The sequence below is a fragment of the Trichechus manatus genome, unplaced genomic scaffold, assembly GCF_000243295.1.
Source record: "Trichechus manatus latirostris isolate Lorelei unplaced genomic scaffold, TriManLat1.0 scaffold00007, whole genome shotgun sequence".
Classification (NCBI taxonomy): domain Eukaryota; kingdom Metazoa; phylum Chordata; class Mammalia; order Sirenia; family Trichechidae; genus Trichechus; species Trichechus manatus.
In genome coordinates, this window is record NW_004443943.1 from 18907656 (window position 1) to 18929040 (window position 21385).

At 35.6% G+C, this 21385-nt stretch overlaps 1 protein-coding gene across 2 annotated transcripts in view; it reads left to right on the plus strand.

The window, feature by feature from the left end:
• Window positions 1–21385, plus strand: part of BTAF1 (B-TFIID TATA-box binding protein associated factor 1) — a 107441-nt gene that overhangs the window by 46209 nt on the left and 39847 nt on the right. For both annotated transcript variants that reach the window (XM_004369927.2, XM_023739980.1), the window contains 5 exons: window positions 860–984; window positions 3733–3853; window positions 16244–16348; window positions 19237–19386; window positions 19674–19816. In XM_004369927.2, coding sequence (XP_004369984.2) covers window positions 860–984; window positions 3733–3853; window positions 16244–16348; window positions 19237–19386; window positions 19674–19816 — 644 coding nt within the window. The remainder of the gene's footprint in view (window positions 1–859; window positions 985–3732; window positions 3854–16243; window positions 16349–19236; window positions 19387–19673; window positions 19817–21385) is intronic.

The window sequence follows — 21385 nt, forward strand, 5'->3', positions numbered from 1 at the left end:
CCACTCCCGGGCTGAACAGTGAACCTTGGAGGTAGCTTCACCACTGAGCTAAAAGGGTGTCTGGGGGCCATACTCTTGAGGTTTCTCCAGTCTCCTTTAGGCCAGTAAATCTGGTCCTTTTTTTTGTGAGTTAGAATTATGCTCTATATCCTTCTCCAGCTCCGTCCAGAACCCTCTGTTGTGATCCTGGTCAGAGCAGTCAGTGGTGGTAGCCGGGCACCATCTAGGTGTACTGGACTCAGGCTGGTGGAGGCCTTGGTAGCTGTGGACAATTAGTCCATCGGACTAATCTTTTCCTTGTATCCTGTTCTCTTCATTCTCCCTGGCTCCCGAAGGGATGCTGGTCTCATTTTTTGAAGTGCCTTTTTAAGGTCTAACTGAATTTCCTTTGTGTTATCAAAAACAGAATATATATATATTTGGAAGTACAATGAGCAGTATTTTGAAAGCTTAAAAACTAAATTTATCTTTTTATGATGGCTAGTGCTATTTTAAATGCATTAAAATTGCTTTACGTAGAGGACCATATCTTGTGTTTCTATACTGTATAGCTTTCAAAGTTAGGGTTTTACACATAGAATAGAGTGTTGACTATTTTATTTTCTGAATTCCCTATGAACCTGGTTAGCAAAGGAAGCACCAAAGTAGAGTTGAACAGCACTAAAAAGAGGGATAGAGAATTGTTAAAGGCAAATACTACCTCCTCCTTGATTTTACTCAGAACTGGCACTGTCCAGAGTCATTGGGATTTTGCATGTCACTGAATCAGTAAGGACTCCTAGGATGCAATTTGGCAAGGCTAATGAATATTTTATATTTATAAATTTGGTAATTGTTTTCTTGATAACCGATCTTTTAGGTACCCTTCATTGTAAATACATTATGGGATGCTCTTCTGGAACTAGATGACCTGACAGCTTCAACAAATAGTATTATGACTCTTCTTTCATCCTTGTTAACTTATCCTCAGGTCCAACAATGCAGGTAATTATTTCTATTTAGTAGAATAAAGAAGAAAGCCTTCACATACATTTCCAGATAATTAAGCCTAAGAAAATAATATCCTAGTACCTTTAAGAACAGTACTGTAAGTTTGGGATGCCAAAGACTACTATTTTCAGGATGCCTTTTGTTTACTTTCTAGCCACCAGCACATTTGGGACAGGAGCCTTAAAAGGTCATGTTCCTTGGGTTACTTCAGTTATGTAATTCTTCTTGTTGATCCTATAATAGTTTACTTTAGAAATATAATCATTGTATATTATTTCTAGTTTTAGTCCCAGAATATAGAATTTTAGCCTTATTTAGTGACATTTTGTTAACAGAATTATAATTGACCATGAGCTTTATGTTTCCCAAAACTTGCTCCTCTGTGAGCTTTTTCTTTGTAATGTTTATTTCTGCAACTCTTGTGCTTGATTTCAGTAATTACATCAGGAAGGGAGTATGTAGTATTGTGATGTAATATCCAAGGCAAAGTTCTGGTGATTCCAAAAATATACACCAAAAATTTAAAGTGTCACCTCTTTTCCTATTCTGATATTTGAAGAGAAGCTCAGCTAATCAATGTATTCCTGTCTTTTAGAGTGGCTTCTGCATATTATTGTTTCTATTAGTAATATCCTTGGAGATACAGAAGAAAAAATTCTGCAACTTTTAAAAATTCACAGATGAGAAAATTAATTACTGATCTTAGCCTAGTGAGAGTCTTCAGTGAATATTCATATGATTATAAGTGATTTCTGGCTCTCTTGAGTGTGTCTATTTCCAGTGAAAATTATAGATGTATGAAAAACATGTAGAGAATGTTTCAAATAATACTGACCTACTGGTAGTACTTTAATGCTAAATTTAGGCTAGTAGGATAGCCCACAAGTTGGGATAGCAAAACAAATGCCTGTAAAAGCAGAAGAAGAGAAAAACTAAAGTGGCAGTTACATATCTGTGGAGTTTCCTAATTTTCAAACGTTTCCATTAGTAATGAAAATTGTAGGGATTGAATGAGTTAATATATGTGAAAGCCCTTCTCCAGCTGCAAAATGCAGGAGTTTTTAATGATCCTGTATCAGAGGTTGGCACACTTTTTCTGTGAAGGCCTCGATAGTGAATATTTTTGACTTTGCCATACAGTGTCTGTCAAAACTACTCAGCTCTGCTGTTGTAGCATGAAAACAGCCGTAGATGATACATAAAGGAATGAACATGGCTGTGTTCCAATAAAACTTTATTTACAAAAATGGGTGGCTGGATTTGGCCTTTGGGTCTTAGTTTGTTGATACCTGCACTAATAGAAGATTTAACTTTTTTTTTAATCAAGTAGATGGTGTCAGAAGAGCTAGCTAATATAAGAAAATGAAAGAATGTAGTGAAAATTTTGTTAATTCAATGTGAAATACTGTAGCTTTTGATCATTTCCCCCCCCTAAAATTACCTTATTAAAAAATTTGCTTCATATGTGGTGATATTTGCCAGATACTTTCCAGGTTTTGTAAGAAGAAATGCAGCATGCCATTTGGAACATGAACAGTTACGCTATTGACAAGAACTTGTTATAATGCTTTTATGTATTTTGAGTCTATTTTATGTCTGTCTGTATGTATTTAAATTATAATTGTATAAGTAAATTTACTAAACATAAATAAGTGTAAGAAGTGATATTCGTACAAACATGCAGGTAATGAAAATAGTGGGAAAAGATAGACTTCCTGAGAGAAACCACAGAAGAACAGTAAAATAGTTATTTACACTAGTTTATTCTTACTTGTTTATGCCTTTTTCTGCAGAGGTATATACTTCAAATATTACTTAAAATCTTAATTCCAGGTAACTTTTATAAATGCCTCATGGATGTGACAGGAATCTTATGATCCAAGTTAGCCTGGACTTGGCTTTCCTTGCTTCTCCATTTAAAATCTGATCTGTGAAAAGGAAGAAATTTGAGTTTTCTGAAATTGATAATGCTAAACCAGGATAGCAGATTTCAAAGCACCATCATAGCACTTCTTACCCTTTTGATATGTGGCAGAGAAGGCTCCAAAACAGGGCTTTGAACTGGTTCTTTCTGATTCGAACCCCTGCTGAAAATTTGCATTTCTAACAAGTTCCCAGGAGGTTATACATAAGAATCACCTGAGGGAGCTTGTTGAAGTGTAGATTCTCATTCAGTGTCTGAGGTGGAAATGTAAATTTTCAGCGGGGAAGGTTGTTAGAAATGCAAATTCTCAGCAGGGGTTGGAACCAGAACTAACTGGTTTGAAGCCCTGCTCTAAAAGGGGATGGAAGTTATGCATATTAGTGGTTATCCATTGAGGTTAGCTTTGGGGAAGGAATAAGGATTAGCAATCCTGATCTTGTGGGCTGACTACCAGCTAGGATCCATGTCCCATTTTTACTGAGTAAGAACAGATTGGGAATATGGGCAGTTATTTTGGGAAGCTCTAACTTAATAAAAGTAATACATGGCACTCATGCCATAGAAGAACCTTAAGTTAATATTTCTACCCTTCTTTATGACCATGTTTGCTCTGGCTTTTCAAGTGATACAACAGTAGTTTTGGATGAGGGTGTTAAGTGAATGTTCATATGAAAATTGTATTATCTTTTAAGAATTTATTCATCTAAAGAGATACTTGATGTCGACATCTCAAAGTCCAAATGGGAATGATATAAGATAATGTATTAATGGAGTTTCAAGTGAGAATGAGTAAGATTAATTCGTATCTTCTTTATTAGTATTCAGCAGTCACTCACAGTTTTAGTTCCACGTGTCTGGCCTTTTTTGCATCACACTATATCATCAGTTCGAAGAGCAGCATTGGAAACTCTGTTTACATTATTATCAACACAAGACCAGGTAAGAACTAGTTACTATATATAACAATCTTGAAATTTATGTAATTTAATTTTATAAAATAAATCTGACCACCAGTTTACACTTGCTACATATCCAGAGATCAGGAGAATGCTGTACCTAGTAGAAGTGGTATGGTGGTCATGTAGACACACAGTAATATAATTAATCACCATGAGGGCTGAAATATATTTTGATGTTTTGTTCTAGGTTGTATTTCTAATGTCTAATATCTAATTTCTAATAGTGCTTAACACATAGGAGGCCCTCAGTAAATACTTGTTGAATGAATGTTTGAATAAATACTTCTTTCTTGCTGGGGACCTGTTGTTCAGTCTTTACTTTGAATGGTTGACAATTGGGTGGTTGGCAGAACTCATCCTAGGTTAGATGGCTGCACTTGAAGCTCTGCAATATAACTCCTAAAGACTGACAGTGAAATTCCCAGGCACTTGAGTAATTTTTATCAATCATGAGAGCATGGTGTTTTCAAGGATCGTTTATTTCAGGGGTCACACATTGAAATGCTTACAGACATTACTTAGGTAATAGCAGTGTGTGAATGGACCCTGTGATGAGCTAAAGAGTCTTTATCCTGTCTATAAAAAGCTTTGCATTCCTATATTTAAAATAACCCAATAGTCAAACAGAGTGCCGAGAGTTTGGGGGAATACTAGTAAGGAATCAATTCTTTCAATGTGCTGTTATACATAGGTACTACAGTTTGGGTCAATTATCTTTAAAAAGCAGGAGTTGAATTGTTTAGACAATAGATTATGAGATGCATAAATGTTTCTGTGTGTTCATTAACCATGGGTTTCAGTGTGAATTAGGGCAATTCCGTGTAGACTCGCATTAATCTGCAGCATGATGTTGTGTTGAATTCTGTAAAATCAGCATCTGTAAATTTGGTTTTGCGTTGTCCTTCTGGTTTTGTCTAATCAGAATCTTCTCTGAGGAAAAACTGTCAGGTCTGTTTTATAATTCTCAGTTGATTAGGCATGGGCTGATCTGATAAAACTGGTGTGGCTGTTCTGAATTTTTATTTCATTTTTGCTTTAGTTTTTTGATTTTGCCTAAATGCTTTTGATGTAAATATTCTTAAATTCACTTTAGATGGTTCTCATGAACTTATCAAATTTCTTCCTTTCACATTGTTCTTCTAAGCCCCTCTGTTCCTTGTAAGGTGATTAAACCACCTACAGGCTCTCTTTAACTTCTTGTTTGGCTTTTTATTATTTATATATTAATCTCAACTTTATTTGACATTATTAGGAAATAAGATATTCATGTATAAATTAATTATCCAAAATATTTCAACATACTTTTTTGGTACCAGGCAGTTAACCATTTAAATGATTGATATGTCTTATCATCATCTTTAAGTATATTAAACATAAGTTAACGTTTTTGGTCGGTTACTATATTATTTGTTGGTCAGTAGTTTTTATACTGTGCTTGTTATGATATACTGTGGGAATATTGAAATATATGAGTCATTGTTCTCCAGTAATGGAACTGTTCTTTTTCAGTTGCTTTTTCCTTTCTCAACTATCAAATTGTAATTTCTCATTTTTGTTAGTCTCTTATAATGTGATGCCTTCTCCCTTGTTAAAAATTTTTTTTGGTACTGTATAAGTTTAATTCATAAATACACCCAGTGTTACCTGATATGAATGTATTTGGCATAAACTTAAATGCTGCATCCCTAGTGTTTCTCAGTCATACTGCTGCCAGCATTTGAGGATGGACAAAACATCACTGTGTAGGACTGTTCCACACATTACAGGACATAGAGCATCCCCGAATCCCATCTATTAATGCTAACAGTATTCTCAGCCACAGCAAAATCGATAATGCCCCTCACATTTCAAATTCCCTGAGAATCTCCCAAAGAAAACTTACAGCACATGGCTGTAGATTCCTCTTTTTATTCTTAGCCATGAACTCAAATGTAAAATAAGCCTGGATCCAGTATAAAGTTTTTTCTTTGATAACCGCTGGTAACAGAAAAGGCTAGACAGAATATCTTCAGTTTCTCAACCTAACATGTTTCCCATCCTCTGGCAGACGTCACAACACAAAATTCAAAAGATAAATATCAAAGCTGAGATAGACCTCAAAAGTTTCTTAATACTAATTATTAGCACCGTGTACTTTAACAAGTCAATATCACCTCTACACATAGAGTAGGGGGAATGAGAGGAACTAAGAAAGGTAATTCCAACAGTACCAAGAAAATCATAGACCTAAGAACTTGTCAATAAAGAAATCTGAAGGAAAAAAAACACCACTAAATTAATTGCATTGATTAACCTAAAAAACATATCTATCAGGTTTAAATACTTAAGATAAATTGCCTTGGGAAAATGGTAACATGGTTTCTGTAAAGGGAAAATAACTTTTCTCTAATAAAATTTTTTAGATTTCTAGTATCCAAGTAGATAGAGAACATCCAGTTAATAAAATTGATTTTAAATTTTGATATTATGTAACCAGCCCTATCTGAGAATGGAGACTTGTTTTTGAAGGAGATAGATATGGAGAAAAACAGTTTTTTAAACAGACTGCTTCCCAGTCCTAAATATTTTCTCTCTTAAATGATCTGGAAGGAGAACTTCGCCTGGATTGAAGAACCATTAAAACGGATTAAAATAGTAAGAGGCTTCAACATAGGCAAGTCCACTTAGGGAAAGTCCAGATGTTTTAGGAACATGGATTCCATGCAGCAGTTGCATGGCAAAGTTAGAAATTACAGAGTCTGTTGCATTGCTCAAGATTCTCACATCATCATCAGAGATTCAGGGAGAAAATTACCCTATTTTTGTACAAAACAAGGTACATCTGTAAAAAGATATGGTTCTAGTCCGTATACAGACAGAAAAATAAAATAAGAGAAAATGACTCTGGATTATTAAAAACGGCATATTGACCAAATCAATACAGTAGATACTATTCCTTCAGTATTTTCAAGTCCTGGATATGAATATTAGTAACAGTTATATCTGTCTGCAACTTCAGTAAGCCAGTTATACAAGGTTCTTAGGAGTCAGTTTAGAACTAAGTCCATTCAAACCTCAATCTCTCTAGTACCTTGTTCTCCATCACCGTAATTTAGCATTAGTCTCCGAAAGGTTTATCAGCCACAATTCTAGAATCTCTGTATTACTACTACCATTATGTTCCAAAATAGTGTAGTGAGCATGATCCCCTCATCAAGCCCAGGGTAGTAGTTACAGGTAGTGGTAGTAGGATCTAGATAGCCTGGCTAATTAGAAAGTTATGGGAGAAAGTCACTTTTCCTATAAAGTTTAGGATGTTGTAATTAGGATCTAGAATGAATATTTACAGTCTTTCATATGTACGTACCTGACCTTTAGCTTTCCCTAAATTACTTTAAACTACATCTAGAAACCATGCAATGAGAAAATTTATAAGTAAACTATACCATATCATATTATAATTCCTACCCAATGAATAGTACAGTACAATGAAACACAAGAGTAACAACACTGCCTTTTATACAAAATAAAACATCTGGTGTCTTCCTTGCTTAAGTCATTCCCCTCGGCTTCCAATGAGATGAATGTTCTTGGCCTCTTTTCTAATCTTTAAAGAAAAGTGAAAGCTGAGTGGTCAATGGCAGAGTAGATATTCCAATTCCTCATAGCTCCTGTTGTGCTCATTGCCCTCCTAATCTAACCTCTTCGGCAACAACTGGTACTGCTCCAGCTCCTGCACCAGCACCTGGACTGTTCTCTGACACAGGCCCACCGATAGGTACCGAGCGATGAGGAAGTACAGTTCTGACTTGATGAGGGACGCTGGGCATCGGGCAGGCGTGGGATGGCCGCGCACGGGATGGGAGATGGGAGTGGGCGATCGAAGTGTGTAGGCCTTGCCAAGGCTTGACGAGGCTGGCGTCCCCTCGACCTCAGGCCTGCAGCTGCCGCCGCCACCATGCCATGCCAGTTTTTTTTTTTTTTTTTTTACAGTTCAGGTGAAATCCCAAGATTGTTCCAAATCCTCTTCCATATATTTTTAGACCTTCAATGATTGTTGATACTAGCTGTTAAACTTACATGGCTGTCTGTATTCTGTGATGTTGATTTTCATTGTAGGGAGTCATTGTCTTTTGAATCTGCTTTTACTGGCTTTTAAGTGAATGCTTTGGCAGTAGCATATATAAAGAATTGTTAATGGTGACCCTTTATCATTTCTTATACCAGAACTCCATTGACTTTGTATGTAATTTGTGGCATGTTGGCCATCACTTATGATTAGGCCCTCGTATTTGTTAAATAAATTAGTTAAGTTCTGAGCTGGGTGTTCTATTGAAAAAACAAACAAAAAACCTTACATGGTTCTTACCTTGGAAAAGTTTATAGTGTGAGTGTGATAAGACTATTACAATGTAAGTTTAATAAACTCTGCAAAGTGATAAATAACAAGACCAGAGCATGAGAGATGTCAAGAGGAAGCATTGAAAGGTAGACTAAGTGCTGTGAAAGGTCAGGAGCATTACGGTAATAAGGTTAAAAAAAAAAAAATTAATCTTCTGTTACCTCTCCTTATTTAGTACATAGTACCTTCTATATGTACTTTCAAAAACATTGTATTTTTCTGAATAGTATGTCAGTTTCAAATTAAGCAAGTATACAATACATGTTTTAGAACAAAAGAGCATTTCCAGTCTACTCCCTTTAGACTTTTAAATACATCCTCCTCCTTCCATATTTTCCTTTCAGTTATTCTAGTACGTTCATTATCCTTTAATTTTTTGAGTTTTAATGCTTATTGTTTCCTGTATCTCTTGTGTTGATTATCCGTGTCTCTAATATCTTTTTCTCTTCCTTTTTAACAGCATCATCATTAACGAAACTTCCCATTGTTTCTATCTAGCCTTTATCTTCAGAGTATCTCTTTACTGAAAGTAATGAAACTTAATATTACTACATAATGATTACTTTGTGCTCTGTCACTGTGCTGAGCCTTGCTCTTCAGTATCCTTATCCTTGAACACTATGGCTATGACACTAACTACCCACCCTCAGTAATTACTACTTTTGGCTCACATTTAACCTTTACTATTTTTGTTTGTTCTTTCATTTTGTTTTTTCAAATAATAGTATAAAGCCAAACTCTTTTAGAAAGTTTTTCTTACCACCCCGTTTCCTTCTTTGGGAAATTTTTATGATAGAGAAAAGAACAGGGAATTATAAAACAACATTCATGTTTCCACCATCCATTATTGACATTTGTTAAAATTTTGTCTTACTTGTTTCAAGCTCTTGTAATTTAAAAAAAAAAAAAAGAAATTGTAATCCCCTTAAAAAAAGCTGTTCTCTAATACACCTACATTTTTCCTTCTATATGTTTATTAAAACTAGTATCTTCCTTTCTTTACTCCTTAGTGTTTGGAATACAAGCTTAGTATCTTTAGTTTCTACACAGCCATATTTCTAAACGGAAAGAATTTGAATTAAGACTCAGGACAATTTTAGGGATCATAGCCTCAGTTACTCACAAAGAGTAATTTATCATTACCTCCTACATTAAATTCCTGTCTTTCTTGGTCTTCTGTTATCTGGTCCTTGTCAACCTTCAAACCCAAAACCCACAGTCATCAAGTCACTTTAACCACTGTCCCACCAGGGCTCCTTGTCAACCGTATCCCCTACTATTTCCTAATATCTACCCTGGAGTCAAAAATTCCCAAGTTCATCCCTGTGTCCCGGCTATAAACCATATGTCTGATGCTTTCGTATTCCCTTTTACCTGATGGTTACTTACTGATTGATTCATAACTGTGACATTCTTGTAATGCAGGTCCATGATCCCTTACCTACAATTTTGAAATACAGACATTTTTTGTAAGTTGGGTCACCTTACAAAAATACTCATATGGTGGCAAAACCTGGCCAGTCTGAAGAGTGACTATTTGTAGTCTTTATCCTACTTAATGTGCGTGTTCACATTTTGTTGCAGAAATATTAATGTAATTTATTCAGGTGCTGCCTCAGACCCTGTTGGGAATATTACATAATATACAGTATATACAGCCTTATTATCGTTCTAAAATTTTGAAAGATTTTTCATTCTAAAACACATCTGGCCTCAGGGAATTTGGATGAGAGATGATAGACCTGTGGTGATAGTAAAATCTACTCTCACTTTAATTTGCCTTTGTTTTTCTGTCCTGCTTCCTTGCCTTTTTATCCCTCCCTGGTACTGCTGATTAGTCAGCCTTCTTTTATGGAAGAAACCACAATGTAAAGAGCAACCTACTAGCGCTTAACAATAGGTAACTATTTTCAATGATATGAAAAGATCCCTCAACTAGACAGAGGATCTGGGTTGTAACCTCAGCGCTGCCTTTATTAACTTTATGAACTTGGCAAAGTTTATTTACCCTTCTTTGGTGATAATCCCTACCCAGCCTTTCTCAGAGTTACGGATCAAGTGAGATAATGTGTGTATATGAAAATGCTTTGCAAATGCAAAAGCTCTACAAATATAGTTAATAATACAGGTAGTAAGAATAAATAATTAGCACTTCCAATTCTGAGAATTCTTTCCTAATGGTTTGGAAATTTTATTTTCTGGGATATAGAAATGATATTTAATTGTAATAATAACAGTCTGAGCTGTTATTTAAGGCTCAGTTTGTACTAGGAACCGTGTCAACCACTTTACATGAGGTGGCTATTGCCATTCTTATTTTGCAGATGAGAGAACTAATGATCAAAGATTAAGAAACTTTCTCGAGCTCACATAGTTCCACAGCTCAGTCACAGGAAATGGCTCAGCTTGAATTCAGGTCTAGTTTTGGCTGACTTTAATCTTTTAACTGAATTTATATCTATAGAAAATGGATTAAGCATTGACTGAGTTTACTTTCACACTTCTGAATATGAATTCATTTTAAGTACAAAGTGAAAAAAATGAACCTCATCTTTGAATTTCTAGTAGCTGTGTTCTGGTTTCAGTTTCTGACCTTTTTAGCTGTTCCTCTCAATTCCAGAGTAATTTGGTGAAGCCAGACTTGGCTGTAGCTTAATGCATCACTCCCTTATAAACACTAATGCCTCTGTTCAGTATCCTTCTGATTATCGTTAGTAATTTTTGTTTTGTTTTGCTGTATAAAACCAGATGACTTTATAAGAAGGATGTCCTTCTTATTAAAATTCATCCCATTGTAAGGATATACGCAGTTATGCACATCTCTAAAATGTCCTTAAATAGAACCACGGTTAATACAGTTACTTAATGAAATCTTATTTCCATTACACTTCACTGATGCATGCCATGGCATCTGTGAAATTAAATTGCTTAATCCATATGTCTTTATCAGTGATATTGGCAAACTTGAAATAGAATCTCTTAAGAAAATCAAACTACTTACTGTATGTGGTTTCATTTAGTAATGACTTAAAATGAAGATGTAACCTATTTTACTGAACAAGCAGCTTGGTAATCAAAGTGAGGGAATTTTTACCACTTGATTTTTTTTTCTGTATTGTCTCCTTAGCCTGTGACTATGTTTGTATATGCAAGAGCATATCTATGTATGTATGTATCTGTCAGTGAAGTACTTAACTATCCAGACTAACTATACCCGCTTCTCATTTACCGACACAGGTAAGGTTCCAAAGACCAGGCTGTTTTGCGAAAATCATAGTTATGCAAAAATGGAGGATGACCACATCAGATCACAAAATGGAGGGTGACTTCATCATTACACAACCGTCAAATCTCATCATTACATAACTGCCAAATTACATCATTTCATACCTGCCAAACCACTGAGAATCATGGCCTAGTCAGGTTGACGCATATCCTTCACCATCACAGCCAGCATTACTCTCACCACGCACCTTGGTGTTCATTACCTTGGTGTTCATTACTGCCAGACATACATCATTAATGCACAAAATAGTCGGATAGTAGAGTTTTTATTATTGTCGTAAATGTGAAACATAGGATAACAAGGTAGTCAATAAGTGAGGAATAGATGTAGTGTTCATAACCACTAACTGTTGTTGTCAGAGCTTGAGTCCAAGATCTAGAATGATAGACTCTTAGACATTAATTTTCAGTTTTGCCACCTACTGATTGGGTCAGTTGTTTTCCATTCCATTAGCATGATAGTCACTTTGTGAGTCATTCTAAAATTTCAGTTACCAGTGCATATAGCATTGACTTTTGTTTGAAGGGCAAGCTGAGTCATTAGTGTGAAGCTACATATGAGGTTGAGTTTGAATGTGAGGCATACTTAATCCAGGGTGTAAAAAAAAAATTAACCTATGCATATGTAGAGGATACACAGACCAAAAGAATAGACTTGACAAAGACTTTGGCCTTAGAGACCATTAGCATAACTAGGTATTAGCTAGACTTTATAAAGATATGAAAAGGAAAGAGCGAAGTTTAAATATTTAGCTGGCTTTGAGTAAGTGTTGGCAGTAGGTCAAAATAGGGTTTCAGAGCAAATCTGAATTGTAGCTTTCTGCACTGTAACCTAAGAACATATGAAATGCTGGTAGAAATGATGATGATTTTGCCTGAAAGCAGGAATTGAGTGTTTATGGTAACAGTGATCAGATTGCCACCTTTTTCCACATCTACCCATTTTGTGGGAATACTTACAGGAAGATAAAAGAGGGGGCATAGCAAAAGGGTAGTGGCAAGATCTTACCCCATCTAAGATGTCAGTTCTGCCAGTTAGGGATCTATTGCCAACTATATTGCTGGAAATTTTGTATATTACCAACTACCCTTGTGACTTTAGACCATTTCCACTAGGCAAGATGGACGTATTCGACAAATATTTAAGTGCCTACTGTATACCTACAATTTTCTAGATACTGGTAAGTAAGATAGAGAAGGTTTCTGCCCTCAGTAGAGTTTAAAATAGGATACTAGACAATACTGGAGAAGGCAGGTGACTAAATAAATTCTGATAACATAATAAAGTATTTGGGAGGGAATATAGAAGGTGCTGTTGGATCCTAGCTAGTGGAGTGAGCGGTCAAGGAGGCATTCTGGTAGAAGTGAAGTTAAAGAGAATTGGGGAGACACCTAAGGATGAGTGGGATTTAACCAGGTGAAGAGGAGGGCAAGAATCAGAAAGGAACAGTATGTAAAAGTCTGGAGGCAGGAGAGAGCATGATGGCGTTAAAGAGAAAGTGAAAGGAAATGGGTGTTGCTGAAGGACAGAATATGAGGCAATATAGATGGCTAGAAGTTTCACCTTGGTTTTCAGGTACTATGAAATGTCTGATAACTCTTGTTTCTGTTCTCCCATCAACTATTCTTATTCTGAGTCTCAGGAAAACAGAGCACATAAAGGACCATTAATCTGAATAAGCAACAGGGAAGAGACTATCCCATCCCTGTCGGTCATTTCCCTGAGTTATTCTCGCACACACCCCAATCTGATTCTCATTATTAAAAATTTGAGGACTACCAAGTCCATTCTAACATTAACATAAAGTGCTAATATTGTGTTAATTATTTAACATAAACCAAAGATTTAAAAAAGACGTGCTCTTAAAACATGAATTCACTATAACTTGAGTTGTAGTGGTCCAGATTACAATTAATTGTAAATGTGGTGAAGTAAAGATTTCTGGGATAGGGATTTTTACATATTTTAGTTTACAGTGTGTTAGACTAATACAAAATAGCCATTAAAGCTTCTCACTCTGCCTAAGATTAGGGAGAAATTTTTTGGTTAAGTAGAATACTAGTTAGCGTGTACTAGAAGTCCAGTGTCTATTTAAAAAAATTAGTGGGGAGATCCGAAGGTGGACGATCTCTAAAGGACTGAAAATACTGCACTCCCCAATGCCCCCATCCCAACGCAGCAACGTTAGGTTACTTGCCTAAATCAGTGTCTACTGGAAGATAGGTGTAAAATTAATGAAAACAAGTGGGCCAACTTTCAGATTTGCAAGAGACAGACTGACCTATGTGGATGATTTAGTCATGTCTTGTGACCTTTTAAAACAACACAAATAGTGAATTAAAGCCATGTTACTTTTTCTTTTTTGGTCTTTTTTTTTTTTTTTTTATTGTTGAGAATACACACAGAAAAACGTAACACCAATTCAACGGTTTATACATGTACCATTCAGTGACATTGATTATATTCTTAAGAGTTGTGGAACCATTCTCACCCTCCTTTTCTGAGCTGTTCCTCCTCCATTAACATAAATTCATTGCCCCCTCAGGTTCCTGTCTAATCTTTCAAGTTGCTGTTGTCAATTTGATCCCATATAGATATTTCTTAATAATAGCATAACGCTAAAGCAGACATTTTTTACTAATTAAGCTGGACTACTGTTTGGTTTTAAGAAGAGTTTAGGGGATATTTTTGGTTTCATGATTATCTCAGGGCAGTAGTTTCAGGGGTTCATCCAGTCTTCATGGCTCTGTAAAGTCTAGAGTCCATGAGAATTTGAAATTCTGCATTTTCCCTTTTGGTCAGAATTCTTCTATAGACTCTTTGATCAAAATGTTCAGTAATGGTAGCTGGGCACCATCCAGTTCTTCTGGTCTCATGGTAAAAGAGGTGGTTGTTCATGGAGGCAGTTAGCTGCACAATCCATATCCTCCTCCAATTCCTGACTCTCCTTCTTTCTTTGTTGGCTCCAGGTGAACAGAGACCAATTACGCCTTGGGTGGCTGCTTGCAAACTTAAAACCACAGGCACTGCACAATGCCATGTTACTTTTTTTGCAACCATATCTAAAAGGGAGATGTTACCTCTCATTGCTTGCCCAATTGTTCAGGTAGACTGAATTCGGCCCACAGATGTTTTCCCAGTCTTTTTTTATATTTTCTACCAAGTAGGAAACTGTAAGTTCCAGGAAAATGGCATTTTTCAGGTATTAGTTCTTGTGATGATATTGACCTATGTATTCTGGGTTGTTTTAATTATAAACTTTACTTAGAACAACAAAGTCTGTAGCCTGAGAAGACTATACATTTTATATCACATTTATTGGTTATGAATATCGGAGAAAAGATCTTCCTTTGTGATGTGACTTTGAGATCTACAGACAGCTATTTAGATTTCCAATGATTAGGGTAGAGATAGGAGGACAGAGTTGGTAAATATGATGGGGGATATAAAAAATTAAAAGAGATTATGGTAGAGTAATATTAAAGTATTTGCCTGTTGCTATTACAGCTTTCCTAGTTTTTTTAAGATTGCCCCCAGTTCCCTGTTGAGAAAAGAAAGAGAACTTTTCTTCTTCCCAGCTTCCCTTCCCTTTTCAGTGAAAAGTAGAGTTAAGGCATAGCACATCAGTGAATAGGCTCACTCAGCTGATGATTTTGTAACCTGCTTTAAACTTCTTTTCAAACCATTTTGTTCTGAAATGGAGAACATATAATCATAGTCCTATCTTTGTTAGCTTTCTAACCTATGCATGTATTAACCCTAAAGCTTCTGGCTTTCATCATTTCAGTTAAAAATTTCAAATTTCTCTACAGTCTCTTCCAAATACCATATTTTTTGCTTAAAAAATCGTGGTGGGGGGTTAGGTACTATGAGCTAGTAGTTACTGGAATTTTTGTGTCAGTCCTATTCAACGAATTTGTAATTATTTGAACAGTGGGATTCCTTGTTCTGAGAATCCTGGGCACATGATAGATATTTGGTTAAGCACTGTTTGGTTGCTTGATTTGGTTGCTCTTGAATTATTGAAAAATCACTTAGACTGAGGTTCTTAACCTGGGATTAAGGAAATCCCTGAAACTCTGAACTGGAAGGAAAATTTTGTACCTAAATTTGCATGTATATGCATTTTTCTAAGAGAAGAGTGTTCTTAGCTTTCATCAGATTTTCAAAGGGTCCCTGGCCCAAAGTAGATTAAAAATCTTTGCTTTAATTTTGTAGTGAATTAGTAGAATTTTCTAGGTTGGATGTCACTTTATAGTTCATTACTTGCATTACTGGTGAGCACATAGAATTCAAGCTCTGATCATCCAGCACAACAGCAGTAATCTGATTATTTGTCAGATTTCCTTGACAAAAAGCAGTGCTATATGGTGTAACCAAGGAGATATTGCTGGTTAGAGTTTTCTTCCATACGAATGATAGTTTCAACTTATTTGAGGCAAAAATTCAGTGTTGTTAATCATAATCATACTTTCTCTAGTTCCTTAGAGATTATATGCTATTTAAGTTTTCCAAACCACTGGAATAATAAGTATGGTACTTGTTGCTCTAGAATCTTACTAAATTTACCATCAGTTGAACCTTTTGATAAAGTTATATAATCTTTTCGTGGGTAATACTTCTGTTATTTCATTTATAGCATTTCAGGTAAGCTGATAACCTAGAATTATATGCTATAGCTTTGATTCTGTTTTTGTTTTCAGAACTCTTCATCTTGGCTCATACCTATCCTGCCTGATATGCTGCGACACATTTTTCAGTTTTGTGTTTTAGAAAGCAGCCAGGAAATTCTGGACCTCATTCACAAGGTACACAGTAAAGATAACTATCCTGTACTCCTTTTCCTAGTAACTTTGTAGATTTTTAAAAGATAATTTTCATAATTGCTATACTGTTGGTGAGGAGTTTCAAGAAATTAGAAATCACTCAAGATGAGACAAGAAAAAGGGTTCTTATGGAATGTAATGTTTAAGTCCTGATTTGCCATATTTCTGTCTCCTTTTACTGTGTGATCTACGAGGAAAGTGTTTTAAGTAATTTCTGATAGCCTCAATACAAAAAATAAAATGGAAACTATTATTCTTCATCACTTATTTTGCTATTTATCAGTATGCTTATTTATCCTGCAGACTATCTCTTGGTAATATATGGAGTCTGATTGTCATAGTTTAGACTTGTACTTTTTTTCTTTACTTAGCAAGATTGGCCATGATGTGTTGGAATCTTAAAGAAAGACCCATTTGATATATTTAATGGCATTTATGGGGAAACGGCAAAGTTGTACCTTTAGAATCTGTTAAGTTAGTCTTGAATTGTTGGCCTCTGAGGTGACTCCTGGTTAATAAACTTAGATTAACAGTGGTGGTATTTCTACATGCTGGTCATAGCCCATTTAACGTTCAGCATCAGGAAAGTTACCTTACTGAGTAAGATCATGAATGAAAACTTAACACTGTTCTTAATTTATGCTAGGGTATTTCTACCTCTAAATTTAGCAGAGGATACTTATCAGGAGCTATTGTATCTTTTTTATTTTATTTTTTACTGTGCTTTAGGTGAAAGTTTACGGCTCAAGTTAGTTTCTCATGCAAAAATTTATACACGCATTGTTATGTGACCCTAGTTGCTATCCCTATAACGTGACCGCACATTCCTCCTTTCCCCAGATTTCCCGTGTCCATTCAACCAGCTTCTATCCCTTTCTGTCTTCTCATCTTGCCTTCGGACAGGAGCTGTGCACTTAGTCTTGCGTATCTACTTGAACTAAGAAGCACATTCTTCACCAAGTATCATTTTATGTCCCATAGTCCAGTCTAATCTTTGTCTGAAGAATTGGCTTCGGGAATGGTTTTAGTTTTGGGTTAACAGAGAGTCTGGGGGGCCATGTATTCTGGGGTTCCTGTAGTCTCAGACCATTAAGTTTGGTCTTTTTACTAGAATTTGAGTTCTGCACCCCACTTTTCTCCATCAGGGACTCTCGGTTGTCTTCTCCGTCAGGGTGGTCATTGGTGGCAGCTGGGCACCATCTAGTTCTTCTGGTCTCAGGCTGATGGAATCTCTGGTTTATGTGGCCCCTTTCTGTCTCTTGGGCCAATACTTTCCTTGTGTCTTTGGTGTTCTTCATTCTTCTTTGCTCCAGGTGGGGTGGGACCAATTGATGCATCTTAGATGGCCGCTCGCAAGCTTTTAAGACCTCAGACGCAGAACATTTTCCTAATAAACTTTGTTATGCCAGTTGACCTAGATGTCCCCTAAAACCGTGGTCCCCAGACCCCCAGCCCTGCTACACTGTCCCTAGAAGTGTTTGGTTGTGTTCAGGAAACTTCTTAGCTTTAGGTTTCGTCCAGTGGTGCTGACTTCCCCTGTATTTTGTGTTGTCCTTCCCTTCACCTAAGATAATTCTTGTCTAGTTATCTAGTTAATGAATTTCCTTGTCCCTCCCTCCCCACCCTCGTAACCATCAAAGAATGTTTTCTTCTGTGTTTAAACCTTTTCTTGAGTTCGTATAATAGTTGTCTCATACAATATTTGTCCTCTTTTGACTGACTGATTTCACTCAGCATAATGCTTTCTAGATTCATCCATGTTATGAGATATTTCATGGACTTGTTGTTGTTTATCGTTGCATAGTATTCCATTGTGAATGTACGATAATTTATCCATTGATCCGTTGATGGGCACTTAGGTTGTTTCCATCTTTTTGCTATTGTGAACAGTGCCGCAGTGAACATGGATGTGCATGTATCTATTTGTGTGACAGCTGTTATTTTTCTAGGATATATTCCAAGGAGTGAGATTGCTGTATCATATGATACTTCTGTTTCTAGCTTTTTAAGGAAGCATCAAATCAATTTCCAAAGTGATTGTACTATTTTACATTTCCACCAGCAGTGTATAAGTGTTCAGTCTCTCCACAACCTCCCCAACATTTATTATTTTGTGTTTTTTGGATTAGTGCTAGCCTTGTTTGGGTGAGATGGTATCTCATTGTAGTTTTGATTTGCATTTGTCTAATGGTAATGATTGTGAGCATTTCCTCATATATCTGTTAGCCGCCTGAATGTCTTCTTTAGTGAAGTGCCTGTTCATATCCTTTGCTCATTTTTTAATTGGGTTACTTATCTTTTTGTGGTTGAAATTTTGTAGTATTTTGAAGATTTGGAGATTAGACCCTGATCGGATATCTTGTAGCCAAAAATTTTTTCCCAGTTTGTAGGTTGTCTTTTTACTCTTTTGGTGAAGTCTTTTGATGAGCATAAGTGTTTGATTTTAGGAGCTCCCCGCTACCTAGTTTCTTTTCTGGTGTTTGTGTGTTATTAGTTACATTTTGAGGAGCTATTACATCTTGAAATGTGTGTTGAATATAGGACAGCTTTTATATTGAGCTTTATGATATATGGAAAGGATTTCAGTTTCTTATTGAGATTTGAAACTCCAAATTATTTTTATAGGCATATTTCATTTTAAATGGTTTCCATAAAATATTGAGAAATACTTTTTATATTTTTAGTTCATTTTTTTTAGTAAATATGCCTATCAAAAATTATAGTATTTCAAAATAAGTCTCTACATTGAATTTTAAAATTAATTTCTGTGCTGTTTCCTCCTTTTTTAAAAAAATTAACACTAGAAGTAAGTATTAGGTTTTATTAAGCACTTATTAGAAAAATTTCATTTTTTCCCTTTTTCTCTGTAGGTTTGGATGGAACTGTTAAGCAAGGCTTCAGTACAATACATTGTAGCAGCTGCTTGTCCGTGGATGGGTGCTTGGCTTTGCTTAATGATGCAGCCTTCTCATTTACCTATTGATTTAAATATGTTGCTAGAAGTAAAAGCTAGAACCAAGGTATGATTAGAGAGACATAATGTATTTGTATGTTCAGCTCATAAGTATTAATATGCTAACCATATAAGGACTGTGTGCCTTTATTTTAAGTATGATTTTATTAGTTGAACGTAAGGAGAAGTTACTATTTTATTAGAAACTTCACAAAATACATAGTAATTTTTATCCATTAAAATTTTGTGTAAAAATCTGTTCTACTAGGATTATAACAAATGATAGTATTTTTAGTCTTGTCTTTTTTAGTGATTACTCTTTAATTATTTTTTTTTTTTCCTCTTTCCCTCTAGGAAAAAGCAGGTGGTAAGGTGCGCCAAGGCCAAAGCCAGAGTAAAGAAGTACTTCAGGAGTATATCGCAGGTGCAGACACTATCATGGAAGACCCAGCCTCCAGGGACTTTGTGGTTATGCGGGCCAGAATGATGGCAGCCAAGTGAGTATACACCAAGTGCCAGGTAGTCATAAATTCACAGGTCTGGCCCTCAAAGGTCACTTAACCAAATGATTCCTGTGATGTGTCTGTCAGTCTTTCCTTTATCATAGTGATTACAGAATAAGAAAGAAAGAGTAAGAAAACATTTTTAATTAAAAAAGCTTTTGTTGCTTTTTGTTTTTTAATTTTATTGTGTTAAAATACATATAACATAAAAATTAGCCATTTTAACCATTTTTAAGTGTACATTTCAGTGGCATTAATTCCAGTACACAATATCTTGCAGCCATCACCCCGTCTATTTCTAAAACTTTTTCATAACTCCAAACAAAAATTCTATACTAATTAAGCAATAACTCCCCATTTTTCCCTCCTCCCAGCCCCTGGTAACTTCTAATCTACTTTCTGTCTCTATGTATTTACCTATTGTAGATATTTCATATAAGTAGCATCATACAATATTTGTCCTTTTGTGTCTGACTTACTTCACTTAGCATAATGATTTTTAAGGTTCATTTGTGTCATTGCATGTATCAGAACTTCATTCCTTTGTATGGTTGAATAATATCCCAGTGTATACATAAACCAAGTTTTGTTTATCCATGCATCTATTGACGGACACTTGGGTTGTTTCCGTCTTTTGGCTTTTGTGAATAATGCTGCAGTGAACATTGGTGTACAAGTATTTATTTGAGTTCTTGCTTTCAGGTTTTTTTGGGTGTTTGTCCAGGAGTGGAATTGCCGGCTAGTATGGTAGTTCTATGTTTAACTTTTTTTACTATCGAGTATCGTTTCATGTGCTTGTTGGCTATCTGTAAGTCTTAGGAGATATGTTTGTTCAGGTCCTTTGCTCATTTTTTGATTAGGTTGTTTGTCTTTTTTTTGTTGAGTTGTATAAGTTCTTTATTCTGGATATTAAACTCTTACCAGATATATAATTTACAGATTCTTACTTCCATTCTGTAGGTTGTCTTCACTTTCTTGATAAAGTCCTCTGATGCACAGAAGTTTTTAATTTTGATGAAGTCCAAGTCATCTATTTTTTCTTTTGTTGCTCATGTACTGTTCAGCTCCAGAATTTCTGTTTGGTTCCTTTTTATGTTTCTTTATTGATATCCTCATTTTGTTCATGTATCATTTTCCTTTAGCTCTTTTCATATATTTAAGACTTGTTTTAAAGTCTTTGTAAGTTCAATGTCTAGGCTTCAGGGATGGTTTCTGTTATTTTGTACCTTTTAATGGGCCTTTTCTGTTCCTTTGTATGCCTTGTTATTTTTTGTTGAAAATAGGACATTTGAATATTATCATGTTGTAGCTCTGGAAATTAGATTTTCCTCCTTCCCCAGGATATGTTCTTTTTTTTTTTTTTTTGAAATGGTTGAAGGCTGTAGTAGTCCACTGGTTTAGTGACTTTTCCAAACTAGTTTTTGCAGAGACTGTATTCCTTGTCATTTGTGGTCAATGAAATCTCTGTTCCTTCAGCTTGTGTTCTGCTAGTAGTGTTTTGGCAGAGAGATCCTTGAACACCAGCAGCAAAAACAAATAAGAAACTAAACAACAACAAAAAAA